The 22,119-nt window shown below is 34.4% G+C and overlaps 2 protein-coding genes across 5 annotated transcripts; one reads left to right on the plus strand and one right to left on the minus strand.

Annotated features, from left to right (window-relative positions):
- The first annotated feature begins 9,718 nt into the window (after positions 1 to 9,718).
- LOC111989702 (uncharacterized) lies at positions 9,719 to 15,589 on the plus strand. 2 transcript variants are annotated; one of them, XM_065773704.1, is made up of 8 exons: positions 9,719 to 9,930; positions 10,102 to 10,285; positions 11,176 to 11,359; positions 12,602 to 12,768; positions 13,547 to 13,671; positions 13,878 to 13,938; positions 14,554 to 14,602; positions 15,250 to 15,589. In XM_065773704.1, the coding sequence occupies exons 2-8, from the start codon at positions 10,109 to 10,111 to the stop codon at positions 15,321 to 15,323; spliced, it is 837 nt and encodes a 278-aa protein (XP_065629776.1). In that variant the 5' UTR covers positions 9,719 to 9,930; positions 10,102 to 10,108; the 3' UTR covers positions 15,324 to 15,589. The 2 variants fall into 2 exon arrangements, with proteins under 2 accessions (XP_065629776.1, XP_065629775.1); XM_065773703.1 differs by having other exon boundaries at positions 9,720 to 9,930; positions 11,146 to 11,359.
- A 1,209-nt stretch (positions 15,590 to 16,798) lies between these two features.
- On the minus strand, positions 16,799 to 20,188 carry LOC111989704 (F-box protein SKIP23). 3 transcript variants are annotated; one of them, XM_065773705.1, is made up of 3 exons: positions 20,012 to 20,187; positions 18,354 to 18,476; positions 16,799 to 18,250 (listed from the first exon to the last, which is right to left on the minus strand). In XM_065773705.1, exon 3 carries the CDS (start codon positions 18,247 to 18,249, stop codon positions 16,942 to 16,944), a length of 1,308 nt encoding a protein of 435 aa, XP_065629777.1. In that variant the 5' UTR covers position 18,250; positions 18,354 to 18,476; positions 20,012 to 20,187; the 3' UTR covers positions 16,799 to 16,941. The 3 variants fall into 3 exon arrangements, with proteins under 3 accessions (XP_065629777.1, XP_065629778.1, XP_065629780.1); XM_065773706.1 differs by lacking the exon at positions 18,354 to 18,476 and having other exon boundaries at positions 20,012 to 20,188; XM_065773708.1 differs by lacking the exon at positions 18,354 to 18,476 and having other exon boundaries at positions 16,799 to 18,282; positions 20,012 to 20,188.
- Between the last annotated feature and the right edge of the window lie 1,931 nt (positions 20,189 to 22,119).

Raw genomic sequence — 22,119 nt, forward strand, 5'->3', positions numbered from 1 at the left:
AGGACAATTGAGTCCATCTAAAATTTTATAGAATTTGTAAATTGCGAGTGGTGGAAAATTATTTTTATATGGATTTATCACTTTTTGTTAACCACTCACAATCTATCCATTTTTAAAATTGTGATGTAAAAGTTGTGTTTTTAAATTATTTTCTTTGCAAATTGTAGTCATTTGGAGCAATGATACAATTTGTTGCATATGTTTTCCCAATAATTTTTCAAGCTTGAAGATTATTGTCTACTCTTACATATATGTATTAATGTATATGTAAAATTTGAGTTTTGAACTTAAATAATTCTAGGATGTCGTTATACATATGCCATGTAGACTTTATAAATAGTAGAATGAAATGAGAGTGGATTAATACTTCTAAGTTAATTAAAATATAATTTAAAAAAATGTTTATTTCTTTTGATCCCCCCTCTTTTCTTTAGGCTAACTCCCTTTTTTACCCATAAACTAAATCTATTTGCAACACGTCATATGCAAGAGTTCTCTGACCCAGGGTAAGGTGCGCCGAACCTTATCAGTCAGGTGATTAGCTAGTACCTACTTTGAGGTGAGGCAGTCACAGTAAGATAATTTTGTTAGTAGTGGAGTGTGTTTCTTTTCTTGGGTGCTTGTCATGGAGAAGCTGATGGGTTCATGGGAAAAACTCTCTTTCAGCGTCAGAAGGGAGCAAGTTTGTAATTAGGGATGACCCAGGGGTGGAGGAACATGTTTTGGCAGCGAAATTTCTCTCCAGAAGAGCCCTTAATATGGAGGCGATTGCCAAGACATTCACCTTATTGTGAAAGACCAGAAAAGGGTTTGAAATAAGAGACATGGGTGACCATTAAGTTTTGTTCGTATTCCCAGATGCTTAGGATGTTGATAGGGTATTGATGGGGGAGCCTTGGACTTTTGATAGGCATTTGGTGGTACTAGAAAAAATGAAAAGCAGTGATGCCTTTGAAGAGCTGAGCTTTAATCAGACAAGTTTTTGGGAAGTCCATGATTTACCGGTTCGGCGTTCATCACTAGAGGTTGCAATGGAGATTGTTTCGGTGATGGGGAAAGTTGATGTGAGAATGTCTAAGGAAGGGGGCAGCAGCAATTTTAACTTCTTTAGAACCAGAGTTAACATGGATATAACAAAACCTTTATGTCGAGGTCATCGGATTACTATGGCCAGTGGGAAGGAGGGATGGGTGAGTTTTAAGTACGAGAGACTACCTAATCTTTGTTACTGGTGTGGTAGATTAACGCATAGTGATAGAGAATGTCCAATGTGGGTAAAGAGCAAAGGGACTTTGAAGGTGAAAGATTAGCAATTTGGGGCAAGGTTGCGTGCTACTACACCAAGTATGTCTTGGAGAACGGTGATCTGAGTGGCGGGAATAGATGAAGAGGATATTGGGGTTAAAGAAGACCAACAGGTGTAACTGTTACGGAAAGCCCATTGAATCCGGATTCCATTAATGATGATTACCCAATCATGGACGTTACTATCAACAACTTGGCTCATTTAAATCCAGGTATAAACAGTCAAAGGGCAGATTTTTCAGAGAAATTAGAGGATATTGATAAGGAGCTTTTGAAATTTGATAACGTACATGTCAGTGAGGAAATATTGGCTGATAATGTTTCCAAAGAGGATTCGGGCTTACAAAGGGTGTTTAGTGTTGTTAGGCCTGAAGTAGTGGGCCTTCACTTCAACTATGATGGTGCAAAAGAGAAAGGTATGACACCAAAAAGGGGCTGGGTCCGTAGGGAGCAGAACAAAGGTCCAGTGGTCAAACCTCTTCATTATTAAAGTAAAAAACATCCATGGAGGATGATGTAGAAGCTGGGACTACAGAAGGGTGTAGGAAAAAGTTGACAAAGGAGAACATATCATCAATGGTGGAGGCTGGGTCCCAACCCCGCTGGGACCAATGAATCTCATAGCTTGGAACTGTCGAGGGTTTGGAAACTGCTGTGTAGTTCAAGAGCTTGTAGATATAGTACAAGCACAAGGTCCTATGATCGTGTTTTTGTTGGAAACATAGTCAGATAGAGATAGAATGGAATGGATTCGATGTAAGTTAAAATTTGATGGATGCTTCACTATTCCTAGTACAAGTTGGAAGGTGGTTTGGCCCTTTTATGGAAGGAAGAGGATATGGTGTGGGTGGATAGTTTCTCAAACTATCATATAGATGCTATTGTGCATGGAGGTTCGGAGAGAGCATGGCAGTTAACTGGATTTTATGGTGAACTGGAGACAAGTCAACGTAACGAAGGATGGAACATGCTAAGGATGCTGAGCACAAAGCTGAAGCTACCATGGTGTTGCTTCGGTGGCTTTAACGAGTTGTTGGAGGTGGTGGATAAAAAGGGAGGTGCACCATGGTCTCATAATTTAATGCAGTCATTTGGGGATGCATTGGATGACTATGGTTTTATCAATTTAGGCTTCTTAGGACTGGAATTTACTTGGCATGGGAAGAGAAGAGGTGAGTTGGTTTGGGAGAGGTTGGATAGAGGAGTTGCCAACTATGAGTGGCTGAAGAGGTTCCTTATGGGGAGAGTTTAACATCTTCATTGCTTTATTTCAGATCATAGACCCTTGCTACTTGCTCTTGATCCGAATGGAGAGAGTCATAAATGGAAGTGGAGACCGTTTAGGCTCGAAGCAGTGTGGTTGATGGATCTAGGTTGTAGTGACATGGTGGCTAGAGCATGGGCATATCAGATTGAAGGTACTCCTATGTTTCAAGCAACAGAAAAGTCAAGGAAATGCAAGAAAATGTTAAAGAAGTGGAGTAGGGCCCATTTTGGTAATGTAAAACAGTAAATAAAGAAGACCAAGGAAAAGCTATGGTAAGCAGTGGTGACTTCGGCTAGGGAAGGGAATGATGAAGAAGTAGTGAGGTTGAAGGCTGAATTAAATAGGTTGTGTGAGAAAGAAGAGTAAATGTGGCATCAAAGATCAAGATTGCAATGGATCAAAAGTGGAGATAGAAACACTCAGTTCTTTCATGGGACAACAACTCAAAGGAAGCGAAAAAATTTCATTAAAGGGCTTAGAGATAGTGAAGGGAGGTGGCAGTCAGAGGAGGGCATTTACACGAAAATTCTTGTGGACTTTTATGCTGATTTGTTCACAGCATCTAATCCTCAAAACCTTGATAGCATTGTGGATGGAGTCCAGAAAGTAGTTACGGAGGAGATGAACTCAAAACTTACAGCCATGTATACAATGGAGGAGGTGAGTTGGCAATTAAGGAGGTGGCACCATTAAAAGCACTTGGGCTGGATGACATGCCACCACTCTTTTATCAGACTTATTGGATTGATGTGGGTATGGATATTTCTCACACTGTTATTTCTTGTCTTAATTTTGGTTCTCTTTTGAAGTCCATAAATCATACTGATGATGCCGAAAAAACCACCAGTGAGCCACACGGTCCTCGCACACTCGAAACAGCACCTGCACAACACAAAAGCTGAAGGCCTTAAGAGGAGTACCGGTATGGTACAGGCCAAATACCCTCCGAAGGTCAAGTTAGAACTTCTCACAACTCTAAAGTGCTAGAGCGAGGTCAATTATGCGTGGTGATCAAGTCAAGAATACATTGGAGCCGTCAGCTTTAGAGCCGTCAGCTTTGCCTACTCCCTCATTAGGGTCGTCAGCTTCGCCTACTGCCTCGTCAGGGTCGTCAGCTTTGCCTACGACCTAGTTAAGGTCGTCAGCTTTAGGGTCGTCAGCTTTGCCTACGACCTCGTTAGGGTCGTCAGCTTTAGGGTCATCAGCTTTGCCTACGACCTCGTTAGGGTCGTCAGCTTTAAGGTCGTCAGCTTTAAGGTCGTCAGCTTTGCCTACGACCTCGTTAGGGTCGTCAGCTTTAAGGTCGTCAGCTTTGCCTACGACCTCGTTAGGGTCGTCAGCTTTAGGGTCGTCAGCTTTATTATCTTCAGCTTACTGCCTTCAGCTTGCCCTTCAGCTTACTACCTTCAGCTTACTATCTTCAGCTTACTACCTTCAACCCTTCAGCTTACTACCTTCAGCTTACTACCTTCAGCTTGCATAATAGAGCTGACGGGTCTTTGGAGATCAACTTTTATTTTTTCAATTAAAAATTCCCCTTATCACATACTTTTATTACTTGAATTCCAAAGTAAAACACCCAGAAAAAGTCTTTGAGTTTAGACCAATAAGCCTATGCAATGTAATATATAAAATTGTCAGTAAGGTTATTACAAATAAGCTTAAACCTTTTCTCAATGATATTATCTCTGAAACACAAAGTGCCTTCATTGCTGGTAGATTGATCACTGATAACATTCTAATTGCATTTGAATCCTTGCATCACATGAAGACTAGTTGTATAGGAAAATCGGGTTACATGGCGTTAAAATTAGATATGAGCAAAGCACATGATAGGGTGGAGTGGATTTTTTTGGAGAAAATTCTCTTGGAATTGGGATTCCAAAATTCATGGGTGTCTTTGATCATGGATTGCATCACTACAGTGACTTATTCTATTATGGTTAATGGAGAGCCACAGGGTATGATTACTCCAACTAGGTGAATTAGACAAGGGGATCTATTGTCTCCTTATCTTTTTCTCTTTTGTGCGGAGGGTCTTGATGCTATCCTTCGAAAAGCTGCTAATGATGGAGACATCAATGGGTTCTCACTTTGTAGATGAGGGCTGAAGCTAACTCATCTCTTTTTTGCAGATGATTTTCTATTATTTTGCAGGGCCACCTTGGCAGAATGTGAACAAATAAAAAATATATTGAACATTTATGAAGCTGCCTTCGGTCAAATGGTGAAAAAGGATAAGACTACTCTATTCTTTAGTAGAAATACAGATGATGCTACGCAAGAAGCAATCAAAGTCTCCCTTGGTCTCTCGGTGATCCAATACTATGAGAAGTACTTGGGGTTACCTTCCTTTGTTGGTAGGAATAAGAAGGCTTGCTTTACTCACATCAAGGAAAGAATTTGGTAAAAAATGCAAGGATGGAAAGAGAAGTTGCTCTTTGAAGCGGGAAAAGAAGTTATGATAAAAGTAGTAATCCAATCAATCCCAGCCTACTCTATGAATGTGTTCAAATTACCGATTAGCCTTTGTAAGGACATTGAGGCTATGATTCAGAATTTTTGGTGGGGAGATGGTGATGCAAAGAAGATTCATTGGGTAAAATGGAGCACACTATACTTTTCAAAATCTATTGGAGGTATGGGGTTTCGTGATATAAAAAATTTCAATGATGCCATGCCTGCGAAGCAGATTTGGAGGCTCCTCCATAAAAAAAACACACTATTGTACAAGGTATTTAGTGCTAAATATTTTCCAGGAGGTAACATCTTGGATGCACCAATCAATCAATCAATATATATATAAAAGCAGAGACCTCATGTAAGAGTGCATGAGATCTTGCCACGTGGCATTCTAATGTTGCATTTAGACTTTTTTTACCTCTTTTTATTTAGTTTTTTATTTTTTTTTATTTTTACTGTTACTCAATAGATTATAGTAACTTATTTTTACTATTGTTTAAATTTAACATTTTTTACCTCTTCTTATTAAGTATTTTTTACCGTTATCCTATAGATCATAGTAACTTCTTTTTACTATTATATCAAATATAAGTTATTCTAAAAAAATTAGACCAATTAAACCAAAAGTTATTCACTACAAAATAAACTACCTTTTAAAAGTAGACCAAACTTTATGAAAAACTGAAACCCAATTATTACCTTACATAATATGACCAAAGTTTGACCTTTCTCACGTGTAAGTCAAAGCAAAAACTCTTACCCTCTTACAAACTGTCTTCTTCCTCCCCCACGTATAGATGATACTTCTAGAAAATCTCATTCTCATGAAATCATGTCTCCATTTTTCCCCAATTTCAATTCAGTATGTTTTTGTCAATTAATAATGTTCTATGAAATTTATGCAAACAAATTCTCTGTCATCAACCAGTACAAAAAAAAAAAAAAAAAATAGAGATCCTTGAGGTTGTTGAAATAATTGACAAGTGCACATTTCTAAAATTTATAATAACAAAAAGTCTAATAAATAGCATATACTATTTCACAAAATAGCATTAACTTAATATTTTCTTTAAATAAATTCAATGATAGGAATGGTAAAAAACATGATCCTATACAAGAAATATAAAAAATACATGCAAAAAAGTTTTCATAGGAGGATTTATCTTTAAATAATATAAATACAATAGCAAAGATAAAATGCATTCAATGAGATCCTACAAAACAGGTTTGTTAGTCATTTCAAATTATACTCATCATTTACGTAAAAAAAATAATAATACATCATATTATTTATATCAAAAAATAATACATATTAATTTCAAAGTTCATTGCAAGGTGTGAACTGTTAGGGTATTGCAACAATAAGTAACATTGGTACAACAATGGGTTGATATTACATTTTGTGCGTACTTTGTGAAAGGAATGTCAAACCACAAGCAGGATCATTTTGGTGTGCAAAATGTGAAACAAAAACAAATATTTCCATCCCAAAGTTAGAGGCACTCACATTAACTACATACTCTCCAAATATTTATAATATATTTATTTAACTATAACTACTACTACTACTACTACTACACACACACACACACACACACAAAATTGCAAACTACTTTAGATACATGATTCAAATTGAAGTTTTTGATGCAATTGACATAACAAATTTTGTGATATTTAATCGAGATGCCGAGAAAATCCTAAATAAATCTACAAGAGATTTTGCTGAAAAATAAACTAAAGTACAACTTATTTAAATTATTTTAAAACTATTGATATTGGAGAAGAAATCCCACGTGATTTGAAAAAAAAAAATTAGGAAAAAAAATCGATTTTCCTACTTCATTTGAATGAATTCAATCTAAATAATGGTTTTGAAAATTATATAATTGCTAAGATTTTTTATGCACCTTCAAATGACAAAAAGATATGGAAGAAAAAAAAATACACAATCCAATATGCTATATTAATTCTTTTTGCTCCACTATTCCAAAATTAACAAAAATAAAAAATAAAAGCATTTACAAAAAAAAACTGTCACATCATTGAAATTTAATATAAATGCAAATACTTATGAAAAATCTTAGCGACAAAGTCAAAACTTTGTAAGATCCAATCAAGAATCTCCCGGTACCAATTCATTAGTGATTAACACAAATGATGCAACAAAAGGAAAAATGATGAAAGCTCAAAAATTGAACAAATATGGATGGACTAAACTTCAAACGTTGAAGATGGAGAAACTGATGATGATAACAAGCGTTACCATACCGCAATAACAAAGCATTGAAGAAACCAAAAAAAAAAAAAAAAATTGTAATGAAGCTTTTTATTACATCACATAATAAAAATCAATAATATAGAATGAATTAATATGCTTTTATCAACTTTTTTTACATAATATTACCCCAAAATTGTTTCAATTATTTCTCATTACTTAAACAAAATAATTATAATAGATAGGGTAAAATATTATTTTGGTCCCTAAAGTTTACCAAAAGTTTGTTTTTCACCCCTAAACTTTAAGAAGTTTATTTTTCGTTCCTAAACTATTGAAAAGTTCATATTTCGTCCATAACTATGGAAAACATTTTATTTATGTCATTAAACTTTACTAAAAGTTTGTTTTTCATCTCTAAACTATTTAAAAAGTTCATTTTTCATCCTTATTTTTGTTTCTATACTATTAAAAAAACTCTTTATAAAGTTTAGGGATAAAAAACAAACTTTTAGTAAAGTTTAAGGACCAAAATAATATTTTACCCTAATAGATATATGTGTGCAATTTATAATTATTACTTTTTATGATAAACTCATTACAAACAAAGTTTTATAATAAATATGCTATAATATATGTATAATATTTTCCAAAATCAAATTTACATAAAACATTATAACATTATCTGTGTATCGCACGGACAACTTACTAGTTCTTACTAAATACTCTTATGCTTGGAAGAGCATCTTACAGTATAGGAAGGTAATACAGAAAGGAGTTGTTTGGAGAGTAGGGGATGGGCGAAGCATAAGCATTTGGGATCATAGTTGGCTGCTTGAACCTGGTATGAGCAGAGTGGTGTCGTCAAAAATTGATGTGGGGCTGAACTGGGTGTGTGATCTTTTTTATCCTGATACAAAAATCTGGAATATGGAGGTGCTGCAGAATTCTTTTTACCCGTGGGAAGCTGAAGTGATAAGGAAAATTTATGTTAGTGAAGCTTGTAACATGGATTGCCTTGTCTAGCCCAAGTCTTCGGATGGTTGTTATATGGTCAAGTCTGCCTATCAGATGCTTACAAAATAGGTGATTAATGGAGCTCCATCATCGTCTAATGGGGAAGTTTCGAAGGTATGGAAGAGTATTTGGAAGATCAGAGCACCCCCAAAAATCAAGCATTTTATGTGGAGAGTTGCGACCATCAAAACAAAATATAGCGCACCGAAAAATCCCCATAGATGAGACTTGTTCTTTATGTGAAGAATAGCAAGAATCGGTCATGCATGCATTATGGCTGTGCAACCAAGCAAAGGCTGTATGGAAATCTGTCCCAAGCTTCTCATGTTTGTACCAGATAGGATATCAGTCTTTTCTTGATCTTATAGAGGTTGTACTCGACCAGGAGTCAGACTTCATAGTTGCGCTATTCTCAACCATTGCTTGGAGCATTTGGTAGCGGTGAAACAAAATCTGGGTGCAACAACCTTCATGCCCCCTTCATGAGATTAACAGGAGGGAAAAGGATTTGGTGGTGGAATTTTTTGACATCCACAAACAGCCCCCTAGATCAGCGATTCAAGGCCCTCGGGTATGGTGGACAAAGCTTCTAGAGGATTTTTATAAGGCCAACTTTGACGCAGCTCTCTTTGACAACAGCAACATAGCAGGTATAGGAGTGGTGATTAAAGATTGCAATGGGAATATTATTGGTGCTCTGAGTTAGAAAATAGCTTTGCCTTAATCAATAGAACATGCTGAAGTGCTAGCGGCATCTCGGGCTATGGCATTTGCAAGGAAGCTCAGTTTATTTAAAGTAATTTTTGAAGAAGATTGCCTACGGATCATAAAAGCTATTAACGCGAAGGAGCTGTGCCATACTCTCTTTGGCCACATTATTGAAGAAATATGGAGCCTTACTTCTTCTTTAATGACTTGTAACTTCCAACACGTGAGAAGGGAGGGAAACAACTTGGCACACACCTTAGCAAGAAGAGAGTTGTATCTGCAAACATTGATGTATAGGTAGAAAAACTACATGTGGATTTGGATGATGTATTCAATCTTGGTTTAGCTTAATAAAATTCACTTGTTCCTCAAAAAAAAAAAAAAAAAAAATCCCTTTTTTAGGCTTACTTTGATAATTGATTCAATTTTGGGTAACATCAATAATGTTAATGTAACCATTTCCCAAAAAAAAAAAAAAAAAAAAAGAAAGCAATGTGGTTTTAATTTGATGGCGCCACGGTAGCGACTTCCTTGCTGCACTGCAGTTGACTAGGAGCCCAACGTGACAGCAGAAGAGAAGTCAAGTGGGACTGTGCCCAGGGGTATTCTGGTCTTTTAACCTAAACTGAGTGATCAAATTAAAGCATATGGTGGAGGACCATCGGACATGGCTGATATTGTCCGCACCGAATAATTTTTTCTCCTGTGTAAGAAGAAATAGTAAAACGAAAGCAAAAAAAAAAAAAAAAAAAAAAAGAGGAACAGAAGTGGCTGAGAATTCGATTACGTGGATCCCGATCCGTTATTTCACTTTTCCGTTAGAATCATTAACTCCTTCACTCTCAGCCTAGTAGTAGAAGAAGTAGTAGGGTTTAACCGTTTAAGATTATTATAACCAAATCATTCTATTTCGCAAACACTTCCGAAAATCATTTTCAACCACAATCCACACTAGGTAAATCGTCTTATACTTATTTATTTATTTATTTTTTCAAATTTTGATTCAGAAGTGAAAATATCTGCTTCCAAAAAACACTTTTTTTCTGTTCAGAAATGAGATTCTTCACGTTTGTTGTTGATGTGTTGGATGTGTTTGAAGAAATGTCTGTTCGAATCTTTGTTGTAGGGAATTCATGATGTTGCCAAGGTGGAGCCGAGCCATTGCTAATCTTTCGAGAGCTGGGTTGCAAAACAACTTGAAGTACGGGAATGACTGCTCCAGTGTTGTTTTGCACCGAAGCTATGCCAAGGTTGCTGCGGCGCCAACTGCTGTTGATTCGGTTCAAAAAGGTTTCCCGAATCAACCTTCGGTATGGTTTGAGAACCTAATTTTTTTTTTTTTTTGTCAATAATATATATCTGCCATTTATTGGAATTTAAGTAATTGTTGTTGTCATTTGCATTCTTTTTTTCTTTTTAATTTTTCTGTGTTTGAAAGATTAGCTCTTATGATCATGGTTATGTTGTGAGTGTAGAATGCCATGTATCTATAGCGTACTACTTTTTGAAGCTGTGAATTTTTTCTGTTTCGGGTTTAAGTTCTATCAATGTGTAGCTTATCTCATTAGACTCATTGGTTAGCTAGTTCGTATGGACTAGGTCTCTGGCTAAATCTATCTTGTGCCTGTGTGTGTCTCATTTATGCTGGTGGCTACCGTACTGTATTGTGCTGAACATTCACAATAGCCTCTTTGCATGTGATTAATTTTTGTAGCCACTAGTTTGTTCTTTCAAGATCTTATCAAAAAAAATTTGTTGTTTCATTAGGTTTACAATGTTCTTAAAGTCTGTTGTGCTCAGGCTCTTTGAGATTCAGTTATTAAATGCACCTTAAGCCTTTCATACCACTGGAATTGCTGTAATCCCAATGATAGATTATATTATTATATGCTTTTCAGCAAGTTACTGTTGTTGCCATTTGTTTTCCATATCTCATATATCTTTTCCTTTTTCCCTCTTTCCTTTTGGATTTATTATCTATGAGAATCTGGAAAATCGTAATATCTGATGTGTCTATGCAGACAACTTGAAGTTTCTTCCCTAAAAATGTCATTTTATTTCAAATATCATATGCTGACATGTATTGCTACTACGCGTATCAATTCATGCTTTTAATGTCATTCTTCTTGCTTAGCTTGTTACTGAAGGTTAGAGTAACTATATCCAACAGATTAGTTTAAATAAAATGTTTTGGTCTAAGCCCTGTTCATTGGCTTTGGCCGCGGACTCCCCTCTGAGAGTTGAAGAACCAAAGTATGAGGGCATTAAGCATACTATCTTCAAGCTGTTGCTGTTTTATAGTAAACAAAGCCAGTCTATTCGAGGGGCAAATGTGGTATACAAGAGAATCATTTCACAAGTTGAGAAACCTCTCATTTATGAAGGTGAATCCTCCCTTATGTTATTGCTTATGATAAGAATATCATTAGATTTTTTCTTTTATTTTTTATTTTCCCTTTCCTATTCTTTCTCTTTGTTTTTTTTTTGGTTGCTCCCTGCCCTGTTCAAGGCACTTTGAAGAGTGGACTAGTATCTTGTAATTGGCTGCATTTGCCATAATAAATAAACTCCTTTTGCTAAACAAATCAATGTCATTGGTTTATAAGGAAATGAAAACAAATTATGTTGTTGCACAGAATAGTTTCGTGGTTGAATTTTGTATCTTCTACTGTACATTTTGGGCAAATGGTAGGCAAATGTTGGTTTACCAGACCTGCCAATACTATTCTACGAAAAGGTTCCCTCTGGTCCTGTTGCTAGAGTTCCAGTCTGTTTTCTTCCTTCCACAGCATCCCATGTTAAATTAAGTCATGGATTTTTACAGTCTTAAGTCATCATAGATTCACAGCTCCAGACAACAGCAATATGTCTACTTGGCAATGGCCCAATCAATATTTTCAGTCTTTGTTTCTTCTTTTTTCTTTTTGGGGGTTGTCGTCTGCTTATATAGCACATGCCTACGCCCTGACTCTCAAAAGCACGTTTGTACATACATACATACATAGCAAACACACACATACGCCCCTACACATTTGTGAACAGCCAATCTATTTTGTAAACTCGGTTTATGGTTATAGACTTTGTCATTCTCTGTGAGTAAAAGAGGGATTTAGGAAATTGTACTGCAAGTCACTTTCGCATATAGCCCTGCATAGGAAAGAAAGGGATTAGAACTGTGACAATAAGATCTTTGCTCATAAAGGACTTGATTCTTCTTAACTATGAATTTGCTATTATATACTAACGAGATATTTTGATATATGCATGCTCTGCCGTGCAAATCTGAAGAAAAAAAAAATATATATATTATATATATATATAACAATAACAAAGCCTTAGTCCCACATTTTTGGAGTTGGCTATGGTGAATTCATTCATAATAGAGTCCTTACGCTGGCCCTCAACCTACCACAACCTCCCTCCTTTTTTGGGCTTCGGACCAGCTGTGAACAACATAGGCAGAGTTGAAAAAAAGAACTAGAACAAAAATGCAAAGTCCTTGTTATGCTAATTTGAATTTATGGAGAATATTGTTATCATATTTCATCCAGAATCCACATTTAATTCCTGATAACTATGTTACAATTTTGTAGTGTCTAATTTAAACTCTTCTCTTTCTCATGCAGTATTTAACTTGGAGAAAACATTCAAAACAACATTCTCTTTGCTTGTACTTCATATGTGGCTTTGCTTACGCCGCTTGAAACAAGAGGGAAAGGAAGGTGTTGAACTTGGGCAGTACTTGTATGAGATTTACAATCACGATGTGGAGATGAGAGTTTCAAAGGCTGGGGTATGTTATAAAAGTTTCATCTTTAATATTCTTTGGAATTTAATATTGTTCGCACTTTATTGCTTTTGTTGATTATATTTTTATTGTAATTGAATTATTCTTCATGTAAAGTAGATCTTTTCAAAATTGAAAATAAAGACAATGATCAGATTGTCATAACTATTCTTCTCTANAGTCTTTGGCCTTGATTCCAGTCTTGTCTCACATGCCAGCAAGTAAAATCATTTGTAGTGTCCGAAGTCCTTCTTGATTGATGGTCCCTAGTAGCTATCAAAAAATGACTTTCTTTGAAGGACTAGGATGGTCCCCTTGATACAATTACCTTAGACAAATTATTCTTCATGTAAAGTAGATCTTTTCAAAATTGAAAATAAAGACAATGATCAGATTGTCATAACTATTCTTCTCTAAAAAAAGAAAAGGAAAAAAGATTGTCATTACTATCCACGTTTAACATTTTTATGCTTTCAAAAACCATAAGGAGTTGTTTAGAAAGAATCTCGTTAGCTCTTGGCATCTAAGATTTGACAGATCAAAACATGGCATGATATTAACATCTATTTTCCTTTGTGAGAGTGCTGTTGCAGTTCGGTTGTTAGACTTGGGGCTAATAGTTTTTATGCTTGCATTGGTAGAAAGCTCTGGAGGCAGAATATTTATGGGGATCATAACTGAGCCTTTATTATGTCTTGTACATAACAATATAAATGCACTTAATTGTTGAAAAGGCATTGCATTTGTGATACGTGCATATTGATATATATGTTTTAAACTGCAGGTTAACTTACTGTTGCATAGATGGATGAAGGATCTGGAGAAAATATTCTATGGAAACATTGTTGCCTATGATTCTGCAATTCTTCCAGAGGCTAAACAGAATGAGCTATCAAATGTGATATGGAGGTTAGACACATTAGCACCTGGTTCTGCCATTGCTTATTTATCTATTTATTATAACAGTGTTGAATCTGTTGATTGTAAATTAATACTATTGCTTAACTGTGCAGTAGCTATTGAAAGCCAATGGGCTGCTGAAGAGACACCATTTCTGATGTTAGATGCTAAATTTGCTCTTCTTAACACTTGCCACTTGTGTTGATTGTGTGCAGGAATATCTTTTCTGATGATGGTTCATCGCCACCAAATGATGCTGCATCACAGACAGTCCAGGCATGTTCTCTTTTACTTTTATTACTGTGAATCTGTGATAGTGACCAGGAAAATTGGAATATATATATATATATATATTCCTTCCTGGTTGTTGTGTAGGGACTGTCTCCCACATATCTGAAATTAAATTTTGTTTTTTTTTTTTTTCTTCTCGAAATGCTACATAAATATATGCAGGCATGTCCCCGGTATATTGCTGTCCTAAACGGACATGGCAAGGAATTTTTCATTTCTATGCTTCTTTACATATGCAAGATGTGAAATCTTGGTTTATTGTATTTATTGAGAGATGCACCAAATGAAATTTGTTATTCTTGAAGTTTAAGATGGTTAGAAGTGTCCTTTTTGATTTTTTGGGAACATGAACAGTAACGAAATCAGTATTTCCGTGCCACATTGGAAAACTGTAGCAGTCACTGATTACAAAGAAAAAAACATGGAGAGAAGTTGGTAGGCGGAGCTGTTATGCCTTTCATGTTGGTTGTGTATTTTGTCTTGCATTGTATACATGTTTCTCAATGTAAAGAGGTGTTTGAGAAAATTGTAAAATCCTCCAGCCTTTTTCTCTCCTATATTGATTGCTTGACACCACTAAATATTTTAATATATCTGCAGGCAATGGCAAGGTATGCTCGCCGGGAAGTTAGCTGCCTGTCCTTAACCGGTAGTGTACCCTTTTTTCAATCTTCTTAATGTGTACCGTTTTAAGCTCTTGGGGATAAATATTTGTTGGTATATCAAATCAAAAGTACAGGAATATATGCAAATTCTTGAGTTGGCTCAAGTAGTAGATGCATTGCACTTGCAATGCAAACAAGGAAGAATCCCGTTCTTATAAGAGTAGTTGGGGGACAGTTTGGATACCAGAAGAATACAGCTTGCTGAATTGTTCTCTAGATAGGATGGCTTAACTTGTTGAGCAACCAACTTGACCTGGTTCCAGGTTTTAAAAATGTCCTGTTTGGAGCAATTTTGGTGACAAAGAATACACAAGTGCAAGCACTCACTAACACACCACGCCAGGTTTTAAGAATGTCCTATTTGGAGCAATTTTGGTGACAAAGCATACTCAAGTGCAAGCACTCACTAACACAACACAAACACACACAAACTTTGTCATGTCTATGTTAATATATGTAAATCTGTTGCGTATTAGGCACTTGAAATGTTTGATACTTGACTCTATTTGTATTGCACAAACGTGTTAGATGTTTTCACCACAGTACAATTTAGGTATAATACATTAGGTTCTTCACCATTATGCTTCCTAGTATTTCAGCTTTGACAAAGTTGTAGAATTTGGATTTGCAGACAAAGAAGCTATATTTTCCGGGAACTTCACATTTACCTCGTTAGAGACTGAGAAGAATTCAAAGGGGCGTTAAGTGAGAATACATTGAATGATTGGATTAAAAAAAAGAAATCTACAGAAGATCCTATACATTTATATTAAATAACAGTTGTAAAGCCCTAGCTTAAAGGTATTGTTTTTCTTTATTATTTCATGTAATCTTCTCACCTAGTGATTGAGCATGTAGGGGGCCATCGATTCAAATTGTTGGTGACTTTTTCTTTTTGGATGAACAATTGTTGGTGACTTTTAACTCTGTAATGATGGCTTTATTTACGCTGATGCAGCGTTTCAAAGTAATTGTTTAAAGTTCCTGATGAAGAAAATGTCTGCTTCTCTCTCTCTCCAAAAAAAAAAAAAAAAAAGCTTTTTCCTCGTGAGTGACGCCCAACTTCTCGAGGCTTTCCCTCAACAACATTAATCTAACATCTTTAATTGATAGACTTGTAGAAGAGGAACTAATAAAAGGCTGAAAATTGAAGTCAGTTTTCTATCTTTGGCCACTAATTTGTTAGTACTAAATGGGAGGTAGTAGAGAAATTTCGGGTGCTTTTGTTTCAATAGAAAATATTTTTCAGAATTTTTTTGAAAGTGTTTGGTTGCGATCCTAAAAATATTTTGGAAAATATTTAATTTTGTTTCATTCTTTGAAAATATATTTTCTATTATTTTCTCATGTTTTTTCATCCCCAAACACATAATAAAAAAGTGAAGTTTAGATTAAAAAAAAAAAAAATTGTGACAGGCAACGGCAGTAATTAGTGGCTTGTAGCACAGACAAAAAATCAGAGACTAGCGACTTCAGCAAAGGGTGGTGCTTAGGCTGCTAACAATTAGGGGTGGTGGGTGCAGCTTGGGATAATGAGTTTTGAGTGAGGCGTAAAATGTCACAGTCGCAAATAAAAGCGTTATATATTTTATGCCCAAGGTTCCTCTATTTTAGAGTTAACCAAAAATTGTATATTAAAAATAAAAAAGGTTAACTGGAAACTATTTTCAAGTTGACTAGCAATTTCAGTCACCCAACACCTAAAAATGCAAAAATTATTTTTCAAAAATTAATTTTTGTCTAAACAAACGTAATTAATATTAAATGTGAGATAGAGTAGAGACGTAATAATTAGAACTCAAGATTGCTTGCTCTTCAAGGCCCTAGTGGTACAAATGATATTACCCTCGAAACAAATCACTTGCTCTTATTCAACAATAAACCATCACTTATCCTTAAAACTGTTTGAAAATTTTGAATTTTAACTGTTTTACTACTATTCTAACAACATCCTTAGTTTCCAAGAGCCTTGTAGTGGTGATTTAATTGTTTAACATTTCTTGATATTTCTAAATAAGTCATCTAGGGCTTTAAATCCCCCAACTATTGAATTTATTAAAAAAAAAAAAAAAATCCTCATTTGCCATAACATACAGGCACCTCTTGATATTTCCAAATAAGACAACTATGTTAAATGCCCCCAACTATCAAATTTATATAATAATAAAAAAAAAAAATCATTATTTGACATAATATACACCTACTATTGAATTTATGCAATATTCTTGGTATAATTGACCCATCAGTTTTAGTAGCTGTTATATTTCTAATAAAGGGAGAACGAGTTCACACATGCCAATAAACATATTCTCTCTAAAAAAGATTATAGATACCAAAAAGGAACAGAAGAACAAGTAGAGGGTTTGTTGAGAAAATGGTGTTCAACAGTTCCATTTCCCACATTAAAGACACCCATGTCATGTCCATGTCCGTATTGAAAGTCATCTGTGAAGTATATGCAGTTGGCTTGGCAGCTTCCCCTACAGTCTGATGCATTTAAAGACACAGATGAAGTACCTACAAACAGTGCCTTGCTGCCCAAGTTGTTCAATTCAATCCAATTGTATTTGTATTCACTTCCCACCTGAGTACATTCTTCCAGCTTAAAAATTTTGAACCTATACGTCCAATAGGGAGGCTCCTCAATTCTAACATCATATTTAGTCCTACGAACACATTTTGTGCGAGCCCTTGAAACAAGCAAAAGATCACCCGAAGATTCAACAAGATACTTTCTGAAAGAATCAATCATTCCTTGAGGACCTGGTGCAATAACAGTACCTCTTGGACTCTGGTCACAAACAAATTCAAAAACAACCAATGCACCTTTGCAATCAACGGCATAAAATTTGTCTTTATGGTATATGGTGTCATAATAATAATGAGAGGGTACTTGCACTTTGGTCCAAACCCTGTCTCCTGGTCTTGCAATTGCCAATATACAAGCTTCTGAGAAGATTGCCATTATTACAAAGTCACTTACTTCATAGTCGTTGCAAGTTGAGTTCTTCCAGGGATTTGATGATAGAACAGCTTTCCGTATGAAGGTGTCACTGAAATCTTCAGGATTGCGAGTCATGTTAGGATCAAAGAGCTCGCTAAATGCAGGGTGATGAGGATCAACCAGATCATCAAAGTTAGGATTAGGAGGAAGCTGAAGTTGATGTCTTGAGAAGGGATGCACGAGGCTAATTTGTGAATCCACACTTAAAGTTAGTAACCATCCAAATTTTGATCCTAAGCATCTTTTGTAAGCAGCTTTTATGAAATTAAGCCTGCAAACATGGGACTCAAAACGCAGCGTGCAACTCTCACTTGTGCTTGTTCTCTTTTCCTTCTCTAGGGAAACAAAAAGTCCTCGTGAAATAAGTGTGAAGGATTTCTGGATTTGCATATTCTCCTTGTCTTCATTGCCTCCACCTTGTTTATCTTTTATTTGTATAAGCATCAGTACTGGAAACTTGGGAGGCAAAGAGGGCTTCTCTAAAGCAACAGCCAATTGCCATGACTTACAGACAACACTAAAGCTAATGACATCTTCCAAGAAAGTCAAATGTTTAGCTATGGTGGTCAAAAGTTCCTTTGGAAGATTAGCCCAATCAACCTTGCCAACTGTGTACTTAAATCGCATGCTGAAAATAAAAAAGGCAAGAAGAGAGGAAAACTAATTTAAAAAAAAAAAAAAGTGTAAGAACACGAATGAGGATTGGCTTTCAACAACATATTAAAGATTACCTTGCCACTAACTCAAAAGTCCCAACTGTTTTTAAGATCAATTTTCTGCCGTACCAATACTTTCTTTAGTTTTCTTGAAAAGCTAGATTACTTCTTCAATCATGACTAATATTAAAATTATACCTGTTGGATCAGAAATGATTTCATCATTTCTTTTTTTATATGCATAATTTCATTCTAAACTCTGCTACAAATAATTCATCTAACATTGAGTTTAACACAATCTTATGATGAAGGTTGCTATGTGGTAACAGCTAAAATAATCTTTTTCTTTCTTCCTCAAGGAATGCAATTACATAACCTCTTTTATGAGTACAAAAAACATAATAATTCTAAAGTTAGCACAGACTAGTGAAAGAAGTTTTGCACTCAAGATCCTATGAACCAAAACCTAAATGAAGGATCAGTTATAATCTCATTCAAAATTTATAGAAATGCATCTAAAAATCATCTCAAACTGAGCAAATTGAGGTACCTTAAACTGAACTTAAAATGCAGGAGAATAAAATATCACTAACAATTCATATGCCTTAGCCAAAAAAGAAAAAAATAATCTTTTTCTTTCTTCCTCAAGGAATGCAATTACATAACCTCTTTTATGAGTACAAAAAACATAATAATTCTAAAGTTAGCACAGACTAGTGAAAGAAGTTTTGCACTCAAGATCCTATGAACCAAAACCTAAATGAAGGATCAGTTATAATCTCATTCAAAATTTATAGAAATGCATCTAAAAATCATCTCAAACTGAGCAAATTGAGGTACCTTAAACTGAACTTAAAATGCAGGAGAATAAAATATCACTAACAATTCATATGCCTTAGCCAAAAAAGAAAAAAAGAAAAAAGAAAAAAAAATAAAGGACAAATGCCAAACTATTTACAACATTTTTACGAACTGTTGCTGCGGCCAATTATTCTGGTTTTCATTTGGGCCTACTATTGACATCACTTTTTTATATACCAATAATCACTCACCACGTAACCGTTTGTAAAAATTTTGTAGCTCTAGCATTTTCCTTTTATATAATCATCAGTTGATTCAAGGTTTCAGTCAAACAATACAAAAAAGCTCAGGAAATTTCAATGTAATAAAGACCATTTCAGCATATCTGCGGGGAAATCGAACTTAAAATCATGAGAAATATTGTCAAAATTTTGAATTAAATCAATTTCTGGTGTTTATGAATTTGAACAAAGACACAGATACCCAATTCAGGAATTTCATGGTACCTTTTGTTAATGAAGATAATAATTCAAAAGAACGAAAGCAAAAAAGGAAAACCAATATCGAATTTCATATATCATCGATGAGAAAAACCAACTATCTAAAACCCATAAATAGACAACCCCATAAAATCAAATTCAATCAAGAATCAAAACCACACACCGGATATCAGATTGAACCCCAAAAGGGTCAGCTCATTTCTTTAAAAAAAAAAAAAGACAGCTCCAATTTTAAGAAGTTTGATGAACCAAACAAGGACAAAATAAATCACTGGAATTCATTTTCAAAAAAGAAAGAAAGAAAGAAAGAAAGAAAAATGACTGAAATTAAAAGGCAATTAATCAAGAAAAGCAAATGAAATTTTACATAAGAGAGAATCATGAAGTTGTGCACAAACAGATAGCTACATATTTTAGAGCTGAAAAAAGTACCTGATGACTGACTGACTGACTGAGAGAACGACCGACCGACCGACCGACTATGTTGCGTTTGTGGTAGAGACAAAGAAACTATACAGTACTAGACTGCCTTCAGTGACTTCAAAAGACAACCAACAACTCGTTAATATTATATGTACAGATATTTATTAGTCGTTCAGCTTTTTCTTAACACTGATGGTGGTCCAACTTCCAAACTCAGTTAGGAATAATTTGTTCCCTCTCTTATCAAATAATAATTAAAAAAAAAAAAATCTGTTATATTATATCATTGCCCCTGTATCGGTGGGTTTTTATTTTATTTTATTTTTTTTAATTTATTATTTTTTTTTCATTTTAAATTAGAATTATTTTAAAAACTTCTTTTGCAAGGGGGAAATAAAATGAAATGAAATAAATAATTTTAGAATATTTTTTCATTCTCTTATTTGAGAGTTTTAATAGAATGAATTTAATGGGTAGGAGGAAACACCCATTTTTTTCTATTCCCTTAAAATTTCAAATTTTTATTTTCCTGAAATTGAGAGGAACTGGAGGGAATAAAATTAGACTTAATTTTTTTTCTTTAACAAAAACTTCCAAAATATCCTTATATATTCAACTATTTATTTTAAAATAAGGGTTTAATAGTAATATCGTCATAAAATAATTTCATTTCATTCTTTTTATGTTACTTCCAAACAAAGGCAATAACATTCTATTCATTTTCATTCCCTTCAATTCCTTTATTTTAAAACATCTAAATAAAGTTACTTAATTCCATTCTATTCTCTTATAAACTCCTAAATGAAACTTGTAGTTAGGGATAGGGGTGTATATGGGTCGGGTTGAGGGGATTTTTTGACCCCACCCACCATGATGGGTTAAAAAAAATTTAACCCAACTCAACCCAACCCAACCTATCACATAAGTCCAACCCAACCCAACTCAACCGACATGAGTCGGGTTGGGTTGGGTTGAACCCATGGGTTTGATAAATTTTTATTATTATTATTATTAAATTGAGTAGAAAAAAATATAAATATAAATATATTAAAAAAAACCCAAAGATTAGTATTAATGTAACTTCTTAAAAGCAAACAACATTAATGACTAAACAATAATAGTAATTTACTAGGGTTTGTGTGAACTAATTGGCTTTTAATGGGATAGGAAGAGCTGGTTATTTTAAAAAATTTATTAATTATATAATATTATATATGTATATATATATATATTAAATTAGTTTAGTAAGAGGAACCGAAGAAGTGCTGCTCTATAGCTGGAATAAATATATATATATATATATATATATATATATATATATATATATATATATATATATATATATATATATATAAGTGCCCTACAGCTAGTTAAAATTTTTTTATTAAATATATAATATATTTTAAATATATATTATATATGGGTGGGTCGGGTCGGGTTTGGCGAGTTTGTAATTTTATGACCCAAACCCAACCGACCCGTTATAATTTTTTTTTTTTTTTTTTGTAACCCAACCCAACCCACAAGCCCTAAAAACCGACCCAACCCGGCGGGTCGGGTTAAGTTGGGTGGTTTGACAGGTCGGTGGGTTTTCTGCACATCCTTAGTTAGGGAGATGATTTGAACATGGATTGTCTTGGTTGGAAACAAGAACGTGATACGTTGAACTACAAAACTTTTTGGATACTTGTTTCACAATATTATATCACTATCTCCCAAAAAGTATTTAGTAGTTATGGGTAATTTTTTTTTAATAATATATAACTTTGGGTTTTATTGGAAATACCTAACGTGGAATGTGATAGTTGGATTTTTTACTATTATTTTTAGTATAAAATAGCTATAATATATATATATATATAATATATATTCATATTTATATGTGAATTTTGATTAAACTATCGTTGGATTACATTTTTTTCTTGTATTCTTCATGTTTGCAAAATTTTCAAAAGATCTAAGATCAATAACTATGTTATTAATCAAATATTTAAATTTCAAATTATTGTAATCTAAAATTTTGTATAAAAATAAGTTTATGGATTGATTAGTACGGAATTTGATATGTATATTAAGAACATAAAGAATATATAACTTAATGGTTAAAATTTCAAAAT

The sequence above is a fragment of the Quercus suber genome, unplaced genomic scaffold (genome assembly GCF_002906115.3).
Source record: "Quercus suber isolate HL8 unplaced genomic scaffold, Cork oak 2.0 scaffold_79, whole genome shotgun sequence".
Classification (NCBI taxonomy): Eukaryota; Viridiplantae; Streptophyta; class Magnoliopsida; order Fagales; family Fagaceae; genus Quercus; species Quercus suber.